A 26,810-nucleotide genomic window follows, 5' to 3' on the forward strand; every position below is an offset into this window, starting at 1 on the left:
AGAACGATGCGCAGGGTCGCTCACCAGGAAACACGGTGCAGGGTGCACTGTGCACTCAGCGCATCATCCAGACCCTGAGAGGAGGGGAGTTCAATGCTGGAGGGACGCTGGGCTGCAGTGGTGGGAGGGGCCTTCCTGGAGGAGGAGGCCCTCACCTTGGCCTTGGCAGACCACAGGAAGTGTATTAGAGCTACTCTGGGTGCAAGTGAAAAAAATAATCCCAACAAACAAGAACAAAATCCTCTACAGGAGTAAGAAAAATAAGGAGATTGCTTGACCCAAGTAGCTGGAAAGCCCAGAAGTATCCAAGGCTGCAGGCCCGGCCGGCCAGGTGTCCCCATGCTGCTCTCCTGGCTCCAGGTGTCTCCTCCCCTCGGCTCCTCCTCTCTCAGGGATGCTTCAGCTCAGGGGTGCCCTCTCTGGGAGTCTCTCTTCCTGATAGTTCTTACAAATGTCCTGGGTCTCACCTGACTTGCTGGATTCTTTGTCCACCCCTAGCTGTTCACGGAGGCCACTGGGACGCATTGGCCACTTACAGGTCCTGTGTCCACCCCGGGAACTGGGGGGGTGGCGTCAGCTCACCCAAACCACTCAGAGTCAGGGAAGGGTGATTTCCTACAGGGAAACTGAGGCTCCGATGCCAGGAAATGAGGGACTAGAAGTCACACAGGCAGAGAGGGACACTGTCCAGCGGAAGAGTTTTGGGCAGAGAAGAGGAGGTGGGCCCTTGGCTGCCCGCTCAAAGCTGGTCACTGTCATCTCCCTGCAGCACTGCCAGGCGGGGGCTCGCGGTGTGTTTCTGGAGACATTAACCCCAGCAGTTTTCACCGATTAAAACCCCCATAGGGAGGCCTGGCGAGTCTCCCCTGCGTCCCTGTGTGTGTGTCGTTTTACCTCATGTTGCCTGAACTTTGGGCCTGCTCTGATCAGCAACAGGTGGCAGCACCACGGGGGCTGTGGCAAAGGGGAAAATGCTGGAAAGTGCCTGCTCCCACCCCCACCACTGGCCCAGGAGGAGACCTGGAGAAGGTCAGGCCCAGTGTGAGCCCTCTCCCCCAGGTCCCTGAGGCAGGCGGACAAAGGGACAAGGGCCTCCTCCCGCTCTGTTAATTGCTGGTTAAGCTTGGCCCCACAGGGCAGGGTCAGTCCTGGCTCTTTCTCCTTACTCCTCTCCCTTCTCCTTGCTAAGGGGGCTGGGTTGGGCACAGTGGGTCCTCAGCTCTGCCTCAGGTGACCAGGCCTTGGCAGAGGGACAAGTCCAGGGCTGTTGCCTGTAGCCCAGTGGAGAAGGTTAGCTTTGAGTCCGTGCTCTCCTCCTTACCAGCTGCGTGGCCTGAAAGTTACCGCACCTCTGAGCCTGTTTCCCATCTGCAAACAGGATGCCCACCTGGTAGGGTTGCTGTAATGGTTAAATGGAATACAAATGTGGGTGATACATACACATTTATAGGGTGAAGTTGACAAGATGAGAAGAGGTAGAGATAAGGTGGCGTGAGAAATCACGGCCGTGCCTAATATTAAAATGCCAAGGATCCGTTCATCTCACAGATGTGGCTGAGCGCCAGCCACACACAGAGCACGGTGAGAGACGTGACCTGGAGTACCATGAGAAATCCCTCAAGGGACAGGCACATACAGCATTAGCTGGAACAGGATGCACTCGTGAACCACAGGAACAGATGTGGCCTGGGGGCACTGAGGAGGGCTGCCTGGAGGAGGTGACATTTGAGCTGAGGAGAAGCGAGGCCGAGGGTGAACCAAGCAGATGGAGCACCCTGGGGTGGGACTGCCCTGGCTTATTTGGGGAACAGAAAGAAGAGCTGTGTACCTGGAGCCCATGAGAGGGGAAGACTGGGAGGATATTAGTACAGAGAAGTAGGTAGGGCTTGGTAGGCCATGGTATGGAGTTGGAACTTAGAAATGTTGGAAACTGAGTTTAAATAGGGAAAGATATTATATACAGGATTAGGTTTGATGGTGATTACCAAAGACTCTGAAAATAGTGGCTTAAATAAGATAAAAACTTTTAAAAAAAAATTTTTTTTTAAAGTCCAGATGGTATAGAGGCTCCACAAAGTCATCAAGGACCATGGCTGTTACAGATCACTGTTCCACTGTCCCTAGGATGTGGTCTTTGTCTTCATGATCCAAATTGGCTGCCAGAACTCCAGCAATCACATACAAATTCCAGACCCCAGGAGGGAGGGAGTGGAAGGAAAAGGATGTCCCCTCGCTTTAAAGAGACTTTTCCAAAAGCCTTACTGTACTTTGACTTACCTCTCATTAGGCAGAACTTGTCCCATGGCTGCTCCTAGCTGCCAGCAAAGCTAAGAAATGCAGCTTTTTATTTAGATGTCAGTGTGCCCGGCTAGGATGTTGGGGTTATTTTTCAGAGGAGAAAGAGGAGAATTATATTAGGAGGAAACTAGCAGTCTCCCACTGGCTGTTGTGTGGGGAATGGAGAGAAGCACGAAGGCAGGGAGCACTTGGAAGGAAACTACAGGTATTGAGGAGAGATACAGGGATGGCTTGAACTAAGGGTCTGAGAGGAGATGGGGAGACGTGGACCAATTGAAAACAGATCTGAAAGAAGAACCAACCAGACACTGGGTGTGGGAGGGACACAGGGAAATCGAGGATGACTCTTATTCTTTGGGTTTGAGCAGTAGGGCCGATGGCGGGGCCTGTACTGAGCTGGGAGGGCGGAGAGAGAAACAGCAAGGGCCTCCGGCAGGCACACCGCTAGCTCAGGCCACCCACCACCTTGGAGATGAGGTGAGGCTGGGAGGGGGCTCCAGGCACCTGGGCTGCCCAATGGAGAATTCCCAGGAGATCATCTAGCCCGCCCTTCCCCAAGTTGTGGGCTACGTCTCACTGGAGGCGAAGTGTGGGGTGATACCGTGGAACAAACCTGAGAGTCACGGGTGGCTTTGTGGGCGCCCCCCATTGATAAATGGCACATGTGGCCTCAGCCTGGAGAACGGGGTGGCTCCGGGTGTCCCTCATGCCCGGTAAGAGCTTCCTCCCCTATCCCACCACCCCCCGGGACTGGGTGCTCTGCGGATCTGGCAGGGAGCATGAAGAGGGCACCCAGAGAAGGAAGTTCAGAGATCTCGGCCCTGGTCCACCACCCTCATTAGAAGGTAGAGCTCTTCCAAGGCCACCCAGCAGGGCCCCTGACTCACAGGCCGTGGCACCATTGTAGCCCAGGTAGAGGAACCGCCCCCTGCTCGCCCACCCACCCGCCTCCAGGCACCCAGTGCACAGGCCCAGGGCCGGCTTTCCAGGTCACTGCCCCCAGGCGGGCCCGGAGCCTGCAGGCCAGGCTGCCTTGGTGGGCAGCGCACCCCGGCAGGGGCTGGGCTCGGGGCGGCTGTCCCTGGGGACCTGGGGCCGGGCTAGCCTTAGGGGCTTCACCTTCTTCCCTCCAGGTCGGGCAGTGGGCAGGGAACGCAGCTGCCAGAACTTTCCCTTCAGCCTTCTGCTGTAGGTGGGCTCTGACATGTAAATAGCCACTTAGCCGGACAGCTCAATTCTGGAAAAGTCTCCGCAGAAGATTTTGGCCCCACATACCTTTTATACAGAATCTTTTGTTGGCCACAGATCTTGCAGGTGCTGACCTCCTTTCTTTTGTGTGTCTCCCACCCCAAAGGGCGGCTGCAGACTTTGAGCACCTCCCAGCCCCTTCCTGTGCCTGGGGCTGGGCCATGGGTCCCCCCTGTGGCTTAATAGAAGGCCTGGGGCAGGTTTTGCAATGGGGTGATGGTCGAGCAATAATTATTGGGCCGATTCTGGAGGGGCTGTGAGGTCAGGGGGATGGCGGGCGTGGCACGCCCCATTCCCAGTCCACGGCAGGGGCTGGGTCCCACCACAGGCTTCAAGACCGTTCAGGTTAACCCCAGGGGAAAGGCAGCTGGGGGAGCGTCCAGGGAGCGCGGGGCCCCCCACCCACGTGGACCTGCTGGGCCCACTGACCCTGCCTCCAGCCCAGCTCCCCGGATGGGCCTCCTCTAGGGCTGCGCAGCTCGCCTGGGGCCTGCTGTTAGTCGGGGCTTTGGTGGCTGCCAGTGACAGAAATTAACCTGAGGGGACTCGGGGCTAGAGCACAGAGAGGGTGAGGGACCCAGCCCCAGGGACCCGAACACCTGGACACTTCCTGCTTCCTAGTGGTAGTTTTATTCTTAGGGACCTCTCCACGAGGTGGGGGTTGGCTCCTGGTGACACCAGTGGCTCTGGGGACACAGCCTCATAAGCTCTTCCCGCTTGAAAAATCCCAAGGAAAGGCCACCATTGGCCCAAGTAAGTCACATATGCCCACCCACCAGATGCCTCCTCGAGTAACGACCGTCTTCCTGGCCTTGGCTGACCACGGACTAGGAGCTGGCCAGGGTCCCCGCCAGACTGGGGGCTTCTGGACGTGCAGGGTCCAGCCACTCCCAGCCCCAGCCCCTGCCTGGCCTGTGCTCCCACCACACCTCCGTTCCCACGCACAGGGACACGGGGACACCCCATGAGTGGCAGTGCAGAGGTACGGTCCCGATGCAGAGCTGTTCCTCAGGGCTTGCCGGGACAGGGGCAGGGACAGAGGGGCCACGTGGGGCAGTCGCCTTGCTTTCCGTTCAGGAAGGCACCCGTGTGCACTAAAGCTAAGGCTCTGAAGAAATGTACAACAAATAAGCAGACAGGGTTTGCCGGTACCTGGGCTTAGCTGGCCCCTTGTTGTCCTGGTTTGGGTTCCTCCAGAAACCGACCTTGGGACAGGATCTGGGTGAGACACCGAGTCTGTCTGGGAGTTCATTTCAGGAAGCAATGAGGGAGTGGAGAAGTGACACAGGGAACCGAGGGAGACCAGTAAAGTGTGTGTTAATGGGTAAGGGGGCTGCCGCTGGGGCCACTGGGGTTCAGTCTCACAATTGTCTCCCTGGGGCCCGGGAAGCTGGGGCATTTACCCACCAACTCCTGTCTGGCCCAGGGCACCAACACCCCCACCATGCAGGGGGCACGGAGAGTGGGGCCCTCTGCGGGCAGCTTCCAGGGCCAGCCGGGGTGGGTGAAGGGCTCCCACAGCCCAGGCGTCACCTCTCCTGCTCTGATTAGGGCACTCAGAGCAGTGCTGGTCCCAGGCAGAGCCCAGACCTTTCTGCTTAATGCTGTTACCTTGGTCTGGGAGCCTCCATTAGGTATCTTTGCCATCAGAGGTGCTGGAGCCAGTGGCTGCTCTCAGCACACCTGGGTCTGGCCACAGAGCCTGGCCTTGGAGTCAGGAGACTGCAGACCTTGAGTCCCAGCTCAGCCACTTACCACCTGTCACCCTGGGTAGGTGTCTTCCTCTCGGGCCCTGAAGTTCCCCAGCTGTAAAATGGGGAGAGTAATATAGTGACTAGTTAGCTATCGCCTCAACCACAGGGCATAACCAACCTCCCTGAAACTCTGGGACTGAACACAGCTAGCTTTTGTTTTCATAGGGCAGGTGGTCAGCTGGGGGGTCAGCTCTATCCCTGGGCCCCTTGCCCTCTTCCTGGGCATGTCCATGGTGATGGCAGAGGCCAAAGAGGACGAGCAGAAGCACACAGGGACTCCTGGGGGCGGAACTAGCACCTGCCACCTCCACAGCATTCCATGGGCCACACTCGGAGTCAAGGGACAAGGGAATGCATCTGCCTCTAGTGACGGGTACCTGAAAGGCCCCTGGCCAAGGGCGTGGATACAGGGAGGGGCAGGAATCGGGTCCACCAGTGCAGTCTCCACCGCTCCCTCCCGAGGCTGTTGGGAGGTTCAAAGGCAGTAGTGCGTGTGTGCGAGTGCATGTGTGAAAGGCCCGTGTGCACCATAAAGTGCTGTGTGCATGGGTAAGGTGGTGGGGGTGGCGAGGCCCCACGACTTCCCAAGAGCCTCTGAGTCTTCAAACATGGTTCACAGTCCTGATTTTGATGTCAAATGTGTTTTATTGTGGTCTTTGAAAAAAGGTGGCCCCTGTTTGGTATCCAAGATGATGAGGGGAGGGGAGAAGGTAACTGCTAATTAGGTGGTACTCTAGATGCAACTCCAGTGGAGTGTTGGCCTGCAAGCATGTGCCTTAAGCTAAGTCCCCTTTGCCCCCTCAGACAAGGGGGGAGGGAGGGGAAAAGAAGCTCCCGATCCCATTACTTGCCCTTTAGCCAACCCTTGGTTGCACCAGGCCTGGGCTTCCTCTGCTCCCAAGGAAAGGAGGTCACAGATTAAAGGTGCAGCTCCACCGTGGCCCCATCCTTCAGCTGTCTGGCATTCTCCAGTAGCCCAAACACCCTGCTCCTTGATCTAGCCCGATCGATTCCAGGGACTTCTTGATCTGAGTCAGCCATCCTCACCAAGGGGGACACCTTGGGCAAGAAGTATGGGAAATTCACAACTTTCACCAAGAATGTTGATTTTTATATTGTTTCCTCCCAAACAAAATATTGTGCAAAAGCCCAGTTTTCAAGCTAGATGAAAGCAGACCTGCTATAGTTGATTCGGAGGGTGGAGAGCAGGGCCTTCCTGCCACCAGGACTCCGTGGGCAGGTCTTTAAACCACACTTTAGAACTCCCGTGCGATAGGAAGCCCCAAACTCTGGGACAAAGGCCCTGGGAGCCAGGTTGGTGCTCGTCCCTGGAAGCCATGGGAGGGCGCAGACGGCAGCCCGGTGCGTCCCGGGGCCCTGCCATCTGCCTCACCATCAGCCCCCACCCAGCCCACAGTCCCGGTCAGGGGTGGCCTCAAATCCCGGCCTCCGTCTCTCCTCGCAGGCCGACGCCAAGATGGTGTGCGATGTGGTGAGTCGGATGGAAGACACTGAGCCCTTCTCTCCAGAACTGCTCTCTGCCATGATGCGACTCTGGGGTGACTCAGGAATCCAGGAGTGCTTCAACCGGTCCCGGGAGTACCAGCTCAACGATTCTGCCAAATAGTGAGTGTCCGGCAGGGGAGGACCCGAGGAGGGATTGCAGGATGAGGGTGCACCAGCAGTAGGACAGTCTCCCCTTGGTCAGGAAGGAGGGGGAGGTGCTGCTCCTCCTGCACCCAGGGTGAGGCAGAGGCCAGGGAAGGCCGCGGGTGCAAGAGAGGACCAGGCGGTCAGAACTCCCAGAGCCGGGGGCCTGGTCACCTGCTGCTTCTGGAGAGTGCCTGGAACCCCACAATGCAAACGTAGCAACTTTGTTTTCTAGAGAACCCTTGGTCCTATAAATATAAATCAAGGGCCAGATAGGCCAAAAATTACTTAATATGGTGCCATTTGGCTTTATTTTAGAGAAGAGAATAAACTTTCCATTCCTCTATCTTTAGAATTGAAAACAAAGAATACATAACTCCATTCAATAAGTATAATCAGCAAAAAACATGTACTTTAATTCTGTGTTACAACCAAAGAAGGGAAAGGAAGGGAGGGAGGGTGGGAGGAGGAGGAAATGAGAGAATGGGAAGAGGTGTGGTAAAAGATAGGGAGTTGAGGGGGCAGAAGGGGAAAGGACAGAGATGTCCACAAGGCTCTTTATGGCATGACAACGGGGACACAGAACTGCCCGCCGAAGACTTGACATGCTGGGTGTCCCTGAGGACATCCTCATGGCTACGTGCCCTCAGCTCGGATGGTGCATGTTGGTCGGGGGCGTGTTGCAGCAGACACTGGGATTGCACCTTGGCTTTCTGGAAACTGCAGCACACCCCTCCTTTGATACCTTCTGCCCAGGTTTCCAGTGGGAGCTCTCACCGAGGAGCCTCTGGGCTCAGCCTGCCATCTCAGGCGCATGTGCTCTGACACGGATCTGAGTCAGCCATCCTCACCAAGGAGGACATTGAGCAATGTCTGTAGACATTTTTGATGGTCACAGCTAATGGGGTGTAACTGACATCTCGCAGATAGAGGCCAGGGATGCTGCTAAACATCCTACAGTGCCCAGGACAGATCCTCCCCACCTCCCTTCAACTATCCTGCCCCAAATGTCACTAGCTCTGAGATTGAGAATCCCTGATCTGCACCATGCTGAAGTGACACAAGCCAAGACCAAAAACTGGCATTCACTGGTGGACATGTGGACGTTTGGAATTTCCATTGGCCATGAGGATAGCTAAGAAACTAAGGTCTTGAGTAAGGCCAGGAGCTCCTCCCAGGTCCACACACCTAGACTGTCCACAGGACAGTGCTTGAGTCCTAATGACCCCCATGGATGCCTTGGTGGGCAGGGGTCTGAGCCCAGGAGTTCCGTGTCCACAGGGATGCACAGTCGCGCTGGAACCCCAGACCCAGGTCCTCTCGCCTCAGCTGGTCAGGCCAGGGCAGGTGGCCTCTGCCCCTGGCTCCCCAGATCTCCCGGGAGTGCTGCCGGGTGGGTGAGCCGGGGCCCTCGCAGCCCCTGAGCCAGAGAGCCCCTCCTTCCTTCTCGCCCTTCCTGCCCCGCTCCGGGCCCTAGTCCAGCACCCCCTCCCTCTGCCAACAGCACTCAGGCCCCTCAGGGCAAGCTGGGCCACCTTCCGCCTTCCGAGGCCCCACCTGAGTCCCTTGTTCTGGTGACTCATGTAATCCTGCTCACCATTTACCTAAGTTCAACATGAATCCACTGCAGAAAAAAATTCAAACAATACAGAAGGGTATAAAAAGAAAAGTAAACTTCTCCCCCTTCCCAGCCCTGTACCACCCCCCCCTTAAGCATTTCCACGTATGTGTCCTCGTGGTTTCCAGCTAACTGTGACCCTCCTGCTGAAAACAGGATATACTCACCCACCTCGATGACTTCTGAGGAATTCAGCTCCGTTCCTTCCTTCCACCTCCCTTCCCCACCTCCACTCCAGTCTTTCGCTAGTTACAGGATTATTTGTATTTCTGCCTGTAGTTACCTTGGTAACTTTCAGTAAGAAACCTGGGGCAGCGTTTGTCAGGTCTGTCGGCGGAGGGGAGCGGCCTTCCTTCTCTCCCCCTTCCCCGCCTCCTGCCACGTGGTCCACTGCCGGGGTTTGTAACGTCGGCCTTTTCTTCCCGTACCCGCGGCGAGGTCATCTGTGCTTTAGCTGTGGGAGAGGGTTCCACAGCAGGAAGGAGGGACACGCAGACAGGCAGACACAGAAGGACTTTAAAAGGTCTCTGGCTCAGGGTCGTTGTATTGTTTTCATTTTCAGCAGCCAAATGTTGCCTTCTGACAAAATCTTAGGTGGACGCCCAGGGCGTGGAACAGATAAAAGTAGAGTTGTTGCGAGAGACGGGGAGGAGGCCAAGCAGGGCTGTCGTGTTGCACAATTTCAGGGGCGCTGTTTGCACCCCAGACTGTGTGAAGGACTCCCCCAGGCCCAGCGTGAGGAGCCCGATCTCGTCCTCTCCTTTCCCGGGGAGGGGAGCAGGGCTCAGTGAGGAGAGGGCCGGGCCCGGGCATCATGGGGCTGCTGAGTGGCCCCGCTATTCCCAGCACACAGCCCCGCAGCCCTCGGCTTCTCCCCTCCGAGACAAGGGGGCCTCACTGCTCCACCCGCCTGCCCCCAGAAACCCTGGGCAGATCCACCAGGGGCTTCAAAACGTCGTTCGGTGTTGCGGGTTGCTTTGGGCTCAGTCTCCGCATCATTTGACACGGCTGCTCACCCTTCCTCCTTGCAGCGCTCTCTCACCCGCCTCCTGGGCCTCAGCCTCCTTGGCCACCCCTTCTCAGACCCCCTTACTGCTTCCCGCCCGTCCCCAGAGCTCAGCCCTCAAACCTCTTCCCTGCCAGCGCCTAGACCCTTGGTGATCTCCAGCCTCCAATTTAAATTTAATTTCCTTGCATATTCTGACAGCTCAAATTTCTCTCACCAGCTCAGCCCTCCCTCCCAAAGTCTTGCGCCTGCTCCGTGTCCCTTTGGACATCTGAACACATGTCAGAGTAATGTGTCCCCACTGAACTCCCGATTCCCACCCTCCCCCATTACCGGCTCTGCCTCCACTCGTCCTGCCCCGTGGCCACGCTCCATTCTGCCCTCCCATCACCCATCTCTCTCTCTCTCAGCCCACATCCAAGCCACCGGCAAATCCCAGCCGGCTCTGTTTTCCAGTAAATCCAGAATTCTGACCGCTTGTCAGCACCTCTACAGCTACCAGCCCAGTCCAAACCACCATCATCCGTCCCCTGGACAATGGCGATGGCGACAACCTCCTAGCAGGTCTCCCTGCCCCGCGCTCCGGGCTGCCCCCATTTCAGAAGCAGCTCCCTCCCGGTCAGCACCTGCCAGGGGCCCCCAGCCCCCTCGGTCCTACAGTGACCTCCAGGACTGTCTGCGGTGCCCCCCGCCCCAGCTCCCTGACCTCATTGGCCACTCCCGCCTCCCTCCACCCCCCTCCATCCCACCAGCCTACCTGCTCCTGCCACCTGTACCCCACCTCACCGCTCCAGGCTCCCCCACCCAGGCATGGACCCCGATACCAGGTGGTCCCTGGGCAGGGCCACACGAGGCCCTCTCCCTGTCTCCCTCAGCCTCCCTGCGACTGCCCCTGCCTCGGAAGGCTTCCCTGGCCCCTCTCCCCCCGCCACGTCAGCAGCATCCTCCCACCTTACCAATTGCTGGATTTTTCCTCCTAGCACTCTCTACTTCCTGACATGCTCTGTATTTTGCTTATGCATCTGTTTATCATTTCTCCTACACACATGCCGGAGCCAGGGTCCTGGGAAGGGAGGGGCTGCATCCCCAGCCTGGGGCAGGGGGCAAGGAGCCCGTGCAGGAAGTGCACATTCACATGTGAAAGTGCTCCCCCAGCCCCTCCGTCCCACCGCCACCTCCCTGCACGGGGCTCTGCCAGGTGAGAGGAGACCAGAGGGCCAGGCTGGTTTGTCAAAAGGAGGTTTGCCCCAGCCGGATAGGAGGGTCCAGGAGGGGAGTCATTTTGAGATGGGCACAGCTTCCAAGCTGGGGCTAGGGGGATGCTCGCTGAGGGGCGGGAGGGGCTCCCTGGAACTCGCAGGTCTGCTCTGCAGCCTTAGCCCACCCCAGCCCTTCCCCCAGTGTGCCCTCCCACGGAGAGACACACAGTCAGGCTCAGGGGAGAAGGCTGGAGTCAGGCCGGCCCAGACTCAAATCACAGCTCTCCACTCCCGAGCAGTGTGCCGTAGAGATGGCCTGGGCCACACCGGGTTGTTGATTCCAGTTGATGAAGGCATCCCTTCCCCACCCTGTGGATGTCCACCAGCCAGCCAGCGGGGAGCACGGACAGCTGGGGCGCTGGCCCCCAGCAGGTCCTAGAGACTCACCCCTCCACGTGCAGTCTGGGACCCCCACACCATCCCGTGGCTTGGACACTTGTGTCTCCCCTGCAAGCTGCATGAGGTTCACCCCAGCACAAGAACCAAGGGGCCTGGCCGGCATGTCCTTCGGGCTCCTGGCCGAGATCCCCCCCTCCTGGGTTCCCTGAGTCCACCTAACTCATCGGGGTCCCCACAGCCCTTGCAGGCACCGTCCTCTGGGGCCCAGCCTGAGGCCCGAGCTGGTGAAGAGCTAAGGCTGGTCTGTCTCCAGAGCAAGTGGTGTTGAGGGAAGGGAGCCCTGATTCCAAAGGCCTGGGGCCCAGCCTGTGAGACCCCGAGCGTCCCCGCTAAGAGCAGCAAATGGGAAATGTACACAGACCCCTCGGTCCACCACGGGAGGTGTGGGAGAAGCAGGCAGGTGAGCGGAGGGACTCACGGAAGCAACACAGAGGACCGGGTGAGGGCTCAGACCCTGCAGCCAGACTGCCCGGTTCAAACTTCACTCACAGCTTGACCTCAGTTCTCCAATCTATAGAATGTACATTTAACTCATTGGGAAACAAGGGTGAAACACAGTTATGCATGTAAAGAACAGAGCCTGAATGGTGGCTGCTATTATTTTTAAATGAAGAAATGTCAAAATAGGGTTATAGACATTGTGGTCTCATTAAAAGTTTGATCTTGACCGTGTGTGTCTAGAGCCTTTGGGTCGATTTAAAGGGTCTCTGTGAATGTGAGGCCAGACCTCCTCCTCAGTTGCCCTCCCCCACCTACCCCAACAGCCGGCCCTGGGCGGGGAGGCGGCATCATCCGCAGAGGCAGCCTGTGAAGGCCCCCGAGATGGGACTCTGGAAGGTGGGGGGCCCAGCAGGCCCCGAGCAGTGTCCCAAGTTCCGGGTCCATGGTCCCCTGTGTGCTGCCGTCCCCAGCTACCTGGACAGCCTGGACCGGATCGGGGCCGCGGACTACCAGCCCACCGAGCAGGACATCCTCCGAACCAGGGTCAAAACCACCGGCATCGTAGAAACCCACTTCACGTTCAAGAACCTTCACTTCAGGTGAGCCCCAGGGAGGCCCGGGCTGGGGAGCTCTCAGGCCAGGCCGCGCAGCTCCACACGGGAAGGCCCCTGTCTGCACGCTCATTTCCCGTCAAGTTCAGGGGCTGCGGTGCCTGGGGGAGGCTTCCTGGAAGACTTCCTGGAAGAGGGGTCCCAGGGTAGGGCTGTGAGGAACAGGGAGGATTTTGCTGGACAAAGGAGGGGAGGCCTGTCCCTGCGGTGACTCATGGGGAGGAGGGAGGTCACCCAGGTGGCCCCTCAAAGGGAGGCTAAGCCCAAGTGATTCTGTGAGACCCCGAGGGCCCAGGTAATCCCAGAGCTGGAAGGGGTTTGGACCCAAGCTGGCCCACCCTCTCCCGGTCCCCAAGGAGAAGCTGAAGCCTGAGAGGAGCAGGGCCTTTCCCCAGACACAAAACATATCCAGAACCCAGGAGGAGAGAGGCAGGGTGGGGGGTGGGGGGTGGGCAGGGACCTCAGGCCGGGTGTCAGGTCCTGTTTCCTGGCCCACCTGGGAGGGCTGGAGTCCAGGCCTTCGCCTTCTCACTCCCCAGCCCCCTGCCTGCTCCTGTGCAGATTGAGGGAGCCACAGCTCTGTATCCAGGTTCCCAGGCCCAGCAGGAAGTGTCTCTGCTGAGCTGTGGGGGCTGGGCTGGGCCCAGGAACCCCCAGGCCTCCACTGGACCTGGGGGGTGCAGCTATGGGCTGAGTGGGCCCAGCCTGACTCAGGGACGGGCCCTTGGCAGCCCCACAGGGTGCCTTCCTGGCTTTCCCAGCTCCCCATTCTCTCCCGCCCATCCCTCGGGAGCACAGGATGGAGACTTCGCTCAGCCCTCCCTGCCCAGCAAGAGGAGTCTGGATGAGAACAAGCTTTCTGGAGGGGTTGTGGGGGCCAATGGCCACCATTCTTGTATTCCAGGAGGGGCGGTGGGAGCCACCTGGAGGGCTGAGGGGATGAGGACCGGCTGGCTCTCCTCTCCTCCTGCAGTGGCTCTCCAGCATCTGGAGGGGCGGGGTCCCCGTGCACAGTGTCAGGGCCCAGCCTGAGCTGCAGCCCAAGTAGGAGCCCGTCCAGCAGCAGGGTGCCAGCAGGCTCCCAGGTCTGGAAGGCTGCAGTGCTCTTCACCCAGGGGACTAGGGTCTGACCTGGCCTTTTACTCTGAGGACACAAGTTCCCCTGCCTACATTCCCCTCCCATGTCCCTCATGCCCCTTGGAGGGCAGTGTCCGAGAGGGGTAAGGGCAGGTGCCCGATGGGCAGGGAGGGGCAGCACAGAGTAGAGGTGAGAGTGTGGGCTGTGTCTGCAGCAGATCTGGTCAGAGCTGGCTCCACCTCTGCAGCCTCTCACCCTGACCTTGGGCTCATCCTTGACCCCTCTGGGCCTCTGTCTTCTCATCTTCATGGTGGTGACATTTCCTGTCTGCCTCTCTCCCCAGGCTGGTTTGAAGTTTGCCCAGATCACAGCTGTGAGCAAACTCAGAGGAGTCAAGAGCAGGCTTGGGGAGGCATTTCTTGGGGGCCAGCTGGGGCCCAGTAACATTCTTCAGCTGCAGGGGCTGGCCTGAGTCATGCCACCTGGACACGGCCTCCTTTGGGTCAGACTCCAGGACTGCAGGGTGGACTGAGGCCCGAGGCTGTGGAGAGCCTGGAGATGCAGCGAAGGCCACTGGGAGGGTCTGTGGTCTTGTCAGTCCATCTGTGCCACAGCCCCTCCTTGCACACCTGAGCTCAGCCGGGCCCCCTGCCTTCCTGGCCCTGCCGCCTTCCCCTCCTAGTTCCCCTGTCTGCCCACAGGCTGTTCGATGTCGGGGGCCAACGGTCCGAACGCAAGAAATGGATCCACTGCTTTGAGGACGTCACGGCCATCATCTTCTGCGTCGCACTCAGCGGCTATGACCAGGTGCTCCACGAAGACGAAACCACGGTGAGTGACCCTGGGCCCATGGGACGGGGGCAGCATGAGGGCAGGTTGCCCCTCTAGGTACTTGAGCTTCCGTCGCCCTCAGTGGCCCACTTTGACAACTGTACGTCATTGGGCAAATAACCCCATGAGGCCAGAGCGCAAAGAGCAGCCGTGGGGCCGCTCAGGCTCAGCCCACCGGCAAACCAGCAAGTGTCTCTTCCATAAATGCCACAGGCCAGAACAAAATCAAGCAAATCTTAGAACAAATCAGGGTGCAGTTGAGCAAACATGCACATAGAGCAGAAAGAGCATCCTCAGCCTCGGAAGCCCCCCCTGGGGCACTGGCATGGGAGCTGCTAGGAGAGCATACGGCTGGCAGGCCGGGAGGGACAGTGGGATGAGGCAGCCTGGTGCGTGAACAGTGTGGCTCCAGGCTCCTTCTTTGGAGGTTTCCAAACCAGTTTCCCACTTCTGTCTCTGCATTGGTTCACACGGGGGCCTCTGAGAACTGCCGGCCCCACACATGGGAAGAGGTGTTGCCTTCCTCTGGGCCTAGTCCTGGCTCCGCCAATCAATGATTTGCTGCTGAATTTAGGCAGGACCCCCTCTGCCTTGGTTATTGTCATCTGTCAAATGGGGACTCTTGGCCAATGGGATGAGCAAACCCCTGCAAAATCTGTGCAATGGTTTCTGGCACTGCAAGCATGTTGTTGATAGAAGGGTTGGCATTGGCCATCACCCTGAGCAGGCGGGTCCCCTGGGCCGTCCGATCCCTGGTGGTAGCCCCAGGCCCGGGGGGTTTGTCTGCAGAGTCTACAGAGGGCGATGTGCCCACAGAGCCGCCAGGACAAACCCATGATGCCTCCTGGGAATGGGGGCTCATAAGCAGTGGGTCCCACCCTTGGCATTTCTCGTCCCGTCTGTTGGAAACACACACAGACCCTTTGCCCCCACGCCTCTGAGTCCACACTGAGGGTTCCAGGTGGAATGGGGCTTGTCATCATGGTGGGCCTTGAGCCAAAAGGCCTGTCTGCACTCTGGACCCCAGTTTCCTCATCAGTCCTGGTCCCGCTCGTCCCGTGGGGCTGTTGTGAAGACCCGAGGAGCTCTGGAGTGTTGGGCAGGCTTGGGAAGGCGTAGAAGTGCTGTGGAGGGGCGCGGGGCAGCATGGCCTGGGGCACTTAAGCAGCGTGATGGGGCAGAAGCCGCGGGTTGGGTCAGGGACCCTGACGCCCTGCTCGTCCCTGGCATGCCCAGCCGCGCCCCTGGTTGGCCTTTGGCCACGTGCTCCTGGCCAGTCCGGTCCCGGGAGGAGGCTCCGGCCTGGGCAGCTAGTGGGGTCCCAGGCGCCGGACCTGAGCCCGAAGGTGAGGGTGGGTGGGGCTGGGATGCACCTGCGCCGTGCTTGGACCCGTGTTCACCGACCGCCCCAAAGCCCAGGAGTCCATGCTCCGGGCCACCCCACAATGGCACCGTCCACAGTGGTCGCCCCGGCGCATCTTTCACTGCTCTTTTGGGTGGATTTATGCTTTTAGAGACATCATTCACAGTTCGCTTCGCCTCCTACGTGGTCTGAGCTCTGCTTGGCTCATCTTTCCTCCCCACGATGCCTGGGTGTGGGGAGCACGGCTGTGTGGTGAGTGCGACACTGCATCCCGGCCGTGGATTCCAGACCTGTATCCACGTACAAGCAGAGGGACAGCCAAGTGGGCCTGGCAGCCGTGGGGCACCAAGATCCATGGCCCCCGCGTCTCCCATGCATTTAGGGGCTGGGCACAGTGGCCCTCCTCACCCGGGCGGCCTCCCCTGCCTGCCCTCCCTCTGCAGGCTGCCACTCGGTGAACCGCACTTTGTGAACCCCTCATTCCCCCAACTGCTGAGCAGGTGCCATGTCCTGGAGCTCTTTTCCTCCAATCTCCTCCAGCTCTCTCGTCTCCTTCCCGCGGATGCTGTGTCTTTCTCGCCCCTTTCTCCCTCCTCCCTTCTCTCCCTCTTCCCCTAGTGTCCTTCTCAAGGGCTGGGGCAGAGCACCTTAAGCAAAGGCATATGGGGTCAAAGTCAGTGTCAAAGTCAGGGTCAGGCTTTTCCTGGGGTCTCTGCTCCGTAAAGCTGGCCACCTCCGCAGCCCAGGAAAAGCAGCCACGTGAGAGCTGATGTTACAACCTGATGACAGCCCAGGAGGCGCATCTGTGTGTCCGTGGGGACATGCGGCCATGGTGGGCAGCCTGGCAGTCAGATGGGCCTAGCCCAGCGTCTGGCGCAGCCCCTGCCAACTATGTGATCGTGGGCACCCCCTGTACCCTGCCTCTGCTCCCACCTCTGTAAGATGGTGGTGGTGGCTTACGCTCCCGTGGGCGGCTTTGTGGACCCGTGGGCTGACGGCCGTGAGGTGCCTGCGCTCGGGAAGCATCATTCGATATGCGGCAGTTGCTCCTTCTCTGTCCACTCGCCAGGGCCAGGCGCCGGTGGCCCTGTCCTTCGTCTTCAGCCTCCCTCTCTGGTCAGCTGTGTGCTCCCCTCCCGGGCCTGAGGTGAGGCTTGCAGCTGCCCATGACAAGGGTGTCCGGAAACAGCTCACGGAGCTGGGCCGGAGGGTCCTGGGCCTAGTGGCCGGCCCCACCCACCACCCCGGGACCCCAGGGGCCTCACCCCATCCAGTGCAGGCTCTCAGTGCCACCCAGCCGGGCCCCGGGCGCGTGGCTGCCAGCAGCACCGGGCCTCAGCCTGCCACAACTTCTCCGCCGCCACCACCACCACCACCGCCTGCAGGGCCTTACCTGGCCATTCCAAGGCCAACCCATGAACAGACTCTGAAAGACCCTCCAAGCCCAGCAGGTATGACCACCTCCCTCCAATCCAAACCATCGGCTTCGAGTTGAAAGCAGCAGGATCTCAGGGCACTGCCGGGTGACTTTGCTGTGAACGCCTGCCCCGGCCACTCCGCCTCCCCCACTCCTCACCAGCCGCTCGGCCACAGTCTGTCCTTCCACCCCAGCCACGCTGGCCGTGGCCCCCGGTGGCCTTGGGCTCTGGGCACCTGCACGGCGGCCACAGGGGTGCACCGGCCATGACCTCCTGGCTCCAAAGCTGGCCGAACCAGTTTTTCACATTTTTTCTGTCTCTTTCTCTCATATTTCCTGCTGGATTTTTATCTTCCTCTCTGTTTTAATCTGTTTTGCTGGGTTTCACCTTGGGGTTCTTCTGGCCCCTCTTTTGAGAAACCAGCTCCCCCCAGGCCTCCCTCCTCCCAGCCACAGCCCAGCCGACCACCCCGTCACCGAGCACCCCAAGGCCACAGCAAGATCACCCCTGAGAGGCCATCCCCTGGTGTCTGCTTCCAACTCTGGATTAATTCGAGGATCTCCTAGTCCTCGGTTAATGTTCCCCGATGAATGCGTGCACCCCCCAACCCTGCTGGCTCCTGATGAGAACCCAGTAGAGAGAGCTGCATGAGCCGTGGTCCGTGTCGACGTGTGCGATGGTGGTTGCGGCCCCCGCCCCCTATGTGCATGGTGCATGCCCTCCACGAGCTGGAGCCCCCAGGGCCCCACTGCCCCACCCAGGGTCGACTCTCTTTGGAAGGGGCAGCATCCCCAGCCTGGCTGCCCCGCTCCACCCCGCCCTGCCTGCGTGTGGAATGCAGCAGGGGCCACGTCCTGTGTGTCCGTGTGGGTCTCCCCGTCTCCGTCCCTCGGTGGTGCGTTCAGCCGCGTTGGTGGACCTTCCCTTCGCTTGTCCCGCTGTGCCATTGGCCGCGATGGGTCAGGGCCCTGGGCACGGCCACCCCTCACGTGCCTCTCCGCTCTGTTGCAGAACCGCATGCACGAATCCCTGAAGCTTTTTGACAGCATCTGTAACAACAAATGGTTCACAGACACGTCCATCATCCTCTTTCTTAACAAGAAGGACATATTCGAAGAGAAGATCAAGAAGTCCCCACTAACCATCTGCTTTCCTGAATACACAGGTAGGGCCCCCCGCCCAGTCCTGGACAGCTGGGGTCCTGCCCAGCCTTTTCCGGCCACACTAATTCCTTGAGGGAGGATGTCCCCGTGTCAAAGCTCAGTCCGCTTCTAGCGTGCTCCGCTGACAGACCAGATCCCACCACAGAACCAAAGATGCCCCCACGCCCACCCCCAGAACATGTGGTGGTGAAGTGGGGCTGGGAGCAGCTGGGAGGACACAACAGGGGCTTCCCAGACAGGGATAACAGGGTCTCAGTCGAGCTCTGCTGCTTCCTTAGCTGTGTGATCTCGCCAACCTCTCTGAGCTTCTACTTCGCCGTCTGTAACTAGCGGCTTTACACAGACTTTACACAAAGTGGGAACCCCAGGATGGTGAAGGGGTTAAGCGCAGGGGTTTCAGGTCAGGCGGCCCAAGGCCTGTGTCCCAGTTCTGCCACATACCAGCAGCCGGACAGCTTTCCTGAGCTCCCTGCACCTGTCCCCATGTTGGTGAGATGGGGACAGGGGCCCTGCTCTCCTACCCTCCCTCGTAGAGTTTTGGGGAGGGTAAATGAGCTCACGGACATGGGGAGCTGATGGTGTACCTGGTGCAGAGTGAGCACTCACTCAGTGTTGCTGCAACTGTTATGATTATGATCATGATCAACAAGTCCAAAAATACTGCCCACATGGGACTGTCATGAGACCCTGGGGGGCCCATGGAGGTGACAGTGGACAATGGAGGCTGAGCAGCCAGGGAGGGCAGGCTGGCCAGGGTCCCGCGGGGGCAGCGAGGGTGGCCAGGGGTCCCAGGGGAGGCAGCCCCAGTTCGATGGCAGCAGGGTCCTAGGAGGGCCCCAGAAGAGCCCCAGGCCTGGCCAGAGGGGTGAGTGGGAGAAGTGGGGCATCTTCAGGCTGACCAGCCCTCAGGGACCACCAGTCAACTTTCCTTTCTAGCTGTAGGTTGGGGGTCTGTGGATCCCACCCAGGTGACCTAAGCGGGCAGCCATGGGGCAGCCAAAGCGGGCAGGTGGCTCAGCCTCAAGGCCAGTGTCAGGCTGGGGTGGGAGGAGGGGGACCACTTACAATATTAAGGGAGTCTGAGCAATTGCCTGTAAGTCCCAGGGATGCTCCCCTCACCTTCAGCCCACACAGGAGAGCGCTGTGGGCTGGTGGGCCCTCGAGGTCAGGCCTGGTGGCCTGTGTGCCTGTGCCCGAGGTGGCGGGGACCCCCCCCCCAGGCTTCCAGTCTGCACGGCAGCCCACCCCAGCTTGGCGCTGCAGCCTCCAAACCCCAGCCCCTCCTTCCCAGCCTCCATCAGCCTTGGGCCCCGATTGCCGGAAGCCAGGGAGGCTTGTGGGTGAAGCCAGGGATCCCGTACTGCCCCTCCCTGAACTGGATCCCACCCTCCTGGGCTCACCTGGGAACCAGATCAACATGGCAGCCCCTGAGGAAGACAGCAAGTAAGCGAGCCAGACGGGGCATTGGTGAAGGCGAGCAGGGAGGGGTCGAGGAGGAGGAGGAGGGAGGCCGAGGCAGAGCACAGCCTCCACACCTGGCTGACTCACAGGCAAGAGGGCCTCACCTGCAGCGGCGCAGTAGCCAAGGGCCCACCTGACCGGTGTTTTCCCGACTTCCTTGAGCACAGCCCAACAATAGGAAATAGTCTTAGTTCATTGATCTTAGTAGTCATCTTATCAGTTCATCGTCAGTCTGCAGACTCAGCTCCAAGGAAAACAAGTTTCATGAAACTACTCACCCTCTCTATAGATGACGAACTGAGAAAGGTGATATTTTGTTTCTTTCATCAATTTGAAACTGGGTTCGCGCCTCTGTCTTGATCCCTGGCCTACTGATGATTTCGCTGAGCCCACAAGTTCTCACCCCCCGCACCGGGTTTTCCTTCCTGGGTGCCAGGGCAGGGCCCCCAGCGTCTGCCCCCCGCGGCGCCCACCCTCACCCGCCGCCTGCTCTCTCCCGCAGGCCCCAGCGCCTTCACAGAAGCGGTGGCTCACATCCAGGCCCAGTACGAGAGCAAGAACAAGTCGGCCCACAAGGAGGTCTACACCCACGTCACCTGCGCCACCGACACCAACAACATCCAGTTTGTCTTTGACGCCGTGACGGACGTCATCATCGCCAAAAACCTGCGGGGCTGTGGACTCTACTGAGCCGCAGCCTCTCGGCCACCTGCTGCCCCACGCCCGCCCAGCCTGAGCTCGGCCACCCCTCCGTCCGCCCTTTGCACTTGAGGAAGGACAGCCCAGGGGCTGGCACCGAGGGGGGGTGGGGAGACCCCTCCCCACTCCCCCGAGATGCCACTGCCCAGACCTCAGTGCCCGCGGTAACGGGGGGTGGGGGGCTGCAGGGGCACCATCCATTACTTGACATCTCAAGGTGTTTCATCCACAAGTGGTGGGGGGGTGGTGCTGGCTGCCGTTTGGCCCAGAATGGGTGCTCCCTCCGCTCCGTGACTCATGCTCGGCTCCTGGGGTCTCCTCCTGCCATCTGGGTGGGTGCTGGCGCGGCGGGGGCACCGGAGCCACCACACAGCTTCTCCTGGGGTCTCTCTGGCCGTGGGCTGCTCCATCACCGAAACCCAGGGTGGGACCCGGCTGCCTGCGTCGGTCCAAGAGCTCAGGCCTTGACCAGGGCCTCCCTCTTCTCCCCCTGTGGACCTCAGCCCTCTGGCAGGAGCCCTTCCCTTCTTGCCGGCTCTTGGGGCTCCCCATTGCCCACCCTGGGAACTCCCATCCCTGACTACTCCCGGGCCTGGCGATGCTTCTGAGACTGACTTATTGCAAAGGTGCCTGGTAGGTGGGTGGAGGGAGAGCTCTGCGCTGGGACAGAGGTTAACAAGGCGGGGCAGGGGGCCCGAGGGAAGTAGCTCTTGGGTTGACTGGGCTGGGGGCCTCAGGCCCAGTCCTTTGGGCCCAGGGTTGACCCCCTACCTTCTCCCATCGCTCAGGTCTCAGACGACCGCCCAGGAGTGTGAGCAGATGAGCTTTCCCTTTTGATTCGAAGTAAATCCAAATCATAGCAGCAGGGGCAGGGAGGGGCCTTTGGGGTCTGCGTTCTGTAGTTGGGGAGGCCCAGATAAGGTGTGGATCACACCCCTGCTTCACTCCGCCTTGGTGAAGGAATCGAGGAGTTTGTCTGTAGCCCTTGGTGTCCTCCCAGCACCCAGGCACAGGGAAGGATGGATAGTAACAGCACCCTGGAGCATGAGCTGCAAGGGGCCCAGGCTGGCTCAAGCACCTCCCCTACTTGGGCAGAGAGTTCTGGGACCCACTGGAGGTGACCCGGGCCCGTGGCTGTGCAGTCAACACGCCTCTCACTCCTGGGCGCCTCTGACAGTGCAGGCAGGCTCTGGGTGCTTGTATCACAGGCTTTGTCCAAGAGGCCCAGAGTGGGGTGGGCTGCCTCTGCCCCTCCTTAAGCCCTCTGCTCTCTCATGCCCCCACAAGGCACCACTCACTGCTGAGGCCCAGGGCTGGGCAGGACCCCGGGCTCCCACCTGCTGCCCTTGGACTGCCTGGGCCAGGAGGAGGCCATGCCAGCAGCTCTGGGCTTCCTGGGTCCAGCAGACACAGAGCTCTGGGTGGGGCCTGGGAGACCCAGGGACCTTCCCAAGTGCCAAAATGTCTGCAGGGATGGGTGCCACTAGGAGTGAGTCCCCGTTCCTGTCAGGCTGTCTCTGCTGGCCCCAGGCTTCTGGGAAATCAGCCAGCCAGGCTGCCCAAGACCCCTCCAGTTCTGCTGGCCTCTGACGTGCTGGACGTGGCATCAGGGGCTGGGATGAGGCAGAGGACAGGCCAGCAGAGCTGGTGTCCAGTGTCCTGCCACGGGCAGCCAGGGCCACGTCGGAAGACGTAAGCAACATGGAAGACGCAAGCAGCTATTTCCCCAGCATCGCCATGGGGGGGGGGGGGGGCAGATGTGCTCCTAACTTTGCCCTGGGGCCTCCAACTCAAAAGCAGCTGGAGAGAGGGGACATGCTGGCCAAGCCACACCTCTGAGTCTCAATGTGCGGCCAGTGGCACACCAGAGCCCTCCCTCTGCCCCGTCTGCCTCTCAAACCCGGTGGCACAGTGGCCAGGACCCCGGGCCCAGCCCTACTGGTCTGTAGAATTAGTGGGTTGCGGGAGCGGGTAGCTCAGGCCCTTCCTGCCCCTGCACCCCCAGGCTGCCCTTTGCTCTGCCCTGTTCAGTTTCCTCCAAACACGCCCGGTTACTGTGCTCGGGCCGCCCTCAGCCCCCGCCCCTGGCCAGCTGAGGGGGGTGCTTGGCTGTAGAGTCTGGGCCAGGGGCTTCCAGGGAGCTCGGGAATGCACAGGAATTGTCCACTACCCTCCGCCTGCCCCATCCATGTCATTCCTGGCGGCTCCACATGGGGAAGGGACTGAGGGTAACAGGTCAGTTTTGGCTCCGTCGAGGGTGGGGGTGGGGGAGAGATTGTGAGCGAGCAGATGTGGTCCATCTCTTCCCCGCAGCAGCCCGTGTGTACCCCCTGAGGGGCCAGGCTTAAACTCTCCATCGGACTCTCATTTAGCAGGCAGAGGGGGACTGCTGTCTAGGAGGGCCACCTTGGCCAAATCCGTGAAACCTGTGCCACCTACATTGCCTGTGGGCAAGTCGCGTGCCCCAGCACCTGCTGCCATTGCAAGAGCCGGGACTTGGCCTCCCCACTGAGAACCTGGAGGTCCCCAAGGCTCTCTGGCCTGACGGGGAGAAGGGAAGTGGGTGCTTGGGGTTCAAAGAGGGTCTCTGCAGGAGGCCGTCCCAGCACTGAGCAGAGGGCACGGCCACCTTCCGTGGAGCCCCGGTGCCCGGTGACCTGTCCCCTTCTCTCCCTCTGGCCCCAGCAGAGCCTGAGGGCCTGTGCCACGTGCTCCCAGGGGGCAGCCTGGGCTCCACACCCCACTGGGGAGTGCACTGGGCATCACCCCCTGCCCAGAGCCCCCTAACCAGACTGTGCAGACCCCAAGCGGGAAGGCCCCAGAGGCATCTCCCTTCACCCCTCCCCTCTGCACAGGGTGGGCTGCGCAGCTCTCCGAGGGCAGTGATTGTCCCACTGACACCTCCTGTGGTTTATAGCCCCAGGGATCCGTTCTGGAAGTTCTTCCTTCCAGGATCTCTAGCCTGCAGCCCTCCTGACCTCGCCCCCTTCTCTTCTCGGTCTGGTCTCGTGAGCTCCTCAACGCTGTTGGTGAGCAAACCCCTCACCACCCCAGCCGGTTCTTACTGAGCCCTCACTCTTTTCTCCAGCCCAGGGAGTGCTCTGCTCGGCCCCTTTTTGAGAAGTCTGGGCACAAAACTCGTCAGGCCGAGCTTCTGGAAGGCTTCAGGGGCAACTTGGTAGTTCTCAAGAACCGAGCTCTGAGGCTCTGGCTCCGTGGCCACAGAGACTCAATCTGGTGTCTCCGGACAGTTCCTCATGCCGGCCACAGGCCTGCAGGGAGATGGGCCGCAGCACCCCAGGGTGGGGCGAGAGCTGCCACGGGGGTGTCAGGGATGCCCTGTCCCTGTGAGAAGAGCCCTGAACCCCCCTTGTCCAAAGAGCATAGCTGAGCCCTTCCCTCCAGGGTCCCTGGGACCTGCAGGTGAAGGTCCTATGGAGGGACAGGCAGGTGGGGACAGGAGCAGGAAAAATGGCCCCTCCACAGCCCTGGGCCTTCCAGGCAAAGAATAACCCGTTCCGGAAGGGCAGCTTTGCCCCAGACTGACGACACCAAGACCACCAGCTTTGCCCACACCCCTCCTCAGCAGAACCAGCAGCCCCAGGCACCCTCTACCCTGCAGCCCACCCTTTGCCCCCCTCTCTTCCCCCTCCCCGGCCCCAGCTGGCAGCAGTGACAGCTCCAGCCAGGCCAGCAGCTGCCCTTCACCTCCCGGTCTTCCCCTTGCTGATTCTGTTTCTGACCCAGCCCCTGGCTCGGCCACCGCCACGCGTGTCCCTGCTCCCCACACACCCCTCGGTTGCAGCCTCTCTACTCCCCCCACTCCATCCCAGGCACGGATGGGCTTGGGCGCCCCCTCCCTCCTTAGCAGTGCCTTCCCCCTTAGGTGCAGCGGTCCCACCTCCCAACCCCGCCACCACCCACCCCATATTAACTGTAATTTTGTAAGAAGAGTGTCTTGTCAGTTTAATAAATCTCTAGTGATTGTAATAATTTATTGGCTGCCGTAATGTATTTATTAGTCACCAACCATTAATAAAAGTGCCAGCTCTTTTCTAGCGTGAGTGTGGTGTGTTGTGTCAGTGCCCAGGGAACCTCCCCTGGGCGCCCACATGCCGTGTCCTCGGACCCTGCCCGGCCTGATTGTGGCCGGGGCTGTGGGTAGCCTGGTGGGTGGGCACCGTGCTGTGGAGCAGATGGGCCTGGGTGACTGGCCACCCTCCTGCCTGGTGATTGTGGTGCGGCCCCAGAGTGGGGGCACAGGCTGGTCCATCCCAGGCCCAGCCACCGCCATACCCAGCGGGCTTGGTGCCAGCCATGCTGTCCAGGGGGCCAGCGGCCAGGCAGGTAGCCAGTCTCGCTTGGCTCTCCTGCTGCTCTCAGGCTCTGCTTGAGCCAGGGGCAGGCAGAGGACTTGGGGGGTTCAGGGGCCAGCCCCAGGAGGGTTCTTAGTGGCTCCGCGAGAAGGTGACGGCGGGCAGAGGGCTGGCTGTTGACTGTGACCCTGGCTTCTTTCTTTTCTCTAATGGTGGCGTCTCAGTTTTAAATGTTCTCCGGCATCTGCTCTCTGGGCTGCTTGGCAGTGGGACCCCGTCGGTGTGTGGAGGGATGGCTAGTGGGCCACCGGGGCACGGATGGGGCCAGTGCCGGCGCCTCCCCTTCTCTCCCCACAGCCAGGTCCCCTCCTCACTGCCCTCCCTGCACCTCCAGGATCAACCCTTCTTTTGAGGCTCACTCCAAGGCCCTTTCTTCCCTCAGTTCCATCCCTGAGACCTCAGTCCTTTTAAATGTGTGTTGCTTCTCCCCAACCAGATTGTGGGCTCCTGGAGAGCAGGGCCTAGGCCCAGTAGAGGGCCTTGCACCAAATGCCAGTCCAGAAGGGCTAGAGGAGTGAGTGGAGGCTCCGCAGCCCCGAGGCTGTGGAAGGGCTGGGCACCAGTAAAGGGGTGCCCAGGAGAATGGGCCTGCACTTCCCCAAACCTAAGCTCGGGGCCTCCTTGAGGAAGAGAGCTTCAGCCCAGGCCCGTAACTTTACGCAGCCCCCCCAAGCTCAGCTCCGGTCACCCTAGTGGCCACAGCATGAGCTCTGTCTGTTCCTGGAGATGCCCCGGGTGTATGTCCCCATGACATCCCCCAGAGGCAGGCCTGGAACCATTGTGAGGTGGAGTCGGGAGCTTACCTCTGGCTCTGGGTTTTTAGCTCTTTGTTGAGTAGCTGTAGGATGAGGTGGCTCTTGGCGGGGGGGACAGAAGGAGCTGGTCTCCAGCCTTTTCCTGTTGAATCCGTGGAGGCTCACGCATCTCCATGCTGCCCCGGGGTGGCCTGGTGAGCCTGAGTGCCCACAGCTCTGAGCCCCGAGCCTGGATTTGCTTGGCCTCCTGGGAAACTCCCACCTGCCGTTTTCCAAATGGACTCCAATAAGGCAAATGAGTCGTGCTCCTCCGAGTGGGATCCTGCAAATGGACAGAGAGACTTTGCGGGGAACTGAGAATGCAGTTTACTGGTTGAGGCTAACAGGGTAATAAGATCATAGGAGTTTACTGAATTTGTTTAGCAGAGTAAGAGGACAATGTCATTTCTTAAGATCCTGGAGGGGTAATAAAGCTGCGGCAGTTGTTGAGGGGCTCCCAGGGGAGCTGACTGGCTGGATCAGAACACAGGTTGGGGGGGTGATACCCTCGCCAGGTCAGCGGTGTAAGGATGCGGTCAGGGAAGGCTTCCTGAAGGAAGGACTAACCTAAGATGCCCAGAGGCAGTCGCCTCTGCTTTCCCGAGTCCCAGCCGTGTCACCTCTCAGTGTCCCCTCAGGGCTGATGAGGCTAATTTATACGAGGCGGATCAAGTGCTGGGCATGGTGCTGGCACAGAGCGGCCTTGGTGGCCAGCGGTGGCCGCGTCATCGTCATCCTTGCCCCCCTGCCCAGGCAGAGGAAGAAGGTCGGGCCAATTGAGCAAGCAGTTTGCTCAGCGCCTGCTCTTGGCGTATCCCTGGGGGAGGAGTTCATCTCTCGGCAACTCATGCCCACACCGGTTCTCTTCTCCTTCCTATTGTTCATTTCACCTATTGTTCATTTAATCTTCTTACTTCAGAAGTAGCGATTGGCTGGGAATTACCTCTGGACTTGGGCTTTAGGCCTGTGGAGCTGGGTGTGTGGTGGGCAGGCTCCCAAGGCTAGGACAGGGTTTTCAGGGAAAACAAGTCGGGCCATCCCTTCCCCAGGAAGGGGCATTCCAGATGAAGGGCCGCCTTCCTGTGCAGACACGGGTTAGCCGGCAGTGAGGCATGCCGTCTGCACTCCCAGAAGCAGCCACCCCAGTCCGGGCATCCCAAAGCAGAAGTCAGTGCTTGCCCAGGGCGGGCAGCTGTCCTCCTTGGATTCTGCTTCCTTTGGGATGCCCACCACATTCATTTATATGCTAAGCCAGTCTCTGTGTGCAAGGCAGTGCCTCTGTCTACATCACTCAAAACCTCCTCGCAGGGTCAGACGGGCTGAGTGGAGGGTCGTGCTGGTCA

General features: G+C 60.0%; 1 protein-coding gene across 4 annotated transcripts in view; it reads left to right on the plus strand.

Moving 5' to 3' along the window:
* GNAO1 (G protein subunit alpha o1) overlaps positions 1-26,810 on the plus strand; it is a 187,946-nt gene that overhangs the window by 155,368 nt on the left and 5,768 nt on the right. For 3 of the 4 annotated variants that reach the window (XM_037816508.1, XM_037816507.1, XM_037816510.1), the window contains 3 exons: positions 6,766-6,926; positions 12,144-12,272; positions 14,064-14,193. In XM_037816508.1, coding sequence (XP_037672436.1) covers positions 6,766-6,926; positions 12,144-12,272; positions 14,064-14,193 — 420 coding nt within the window. Of the gene's footprint in view, positions 1-6,765; positions 6,927-12,143; positions 12,273-14,063; positions 14,194-17,985; positions 18,140-20,100; positions 20,524-26,810 lie in introns of those variants that run through there. The other variant, XM_037816509.1, reaches the window with a different exon arrangement.

This window comes from Choloepus didactylus, chromosome 22, assembly GCF_015220235.1.
Source record: "Choloepus didactylus isolate mChoDid1 chromosome 22, mChoDid1.pri, whole genome shotgun sequence".
Taxonomy (NCBI): domain Eukaryota; kingdom Metazoa; phylum Chordata; class Mammalia; order Pilosa; family Megalonychidae; genus Choloepus; species Choloepus didactylus.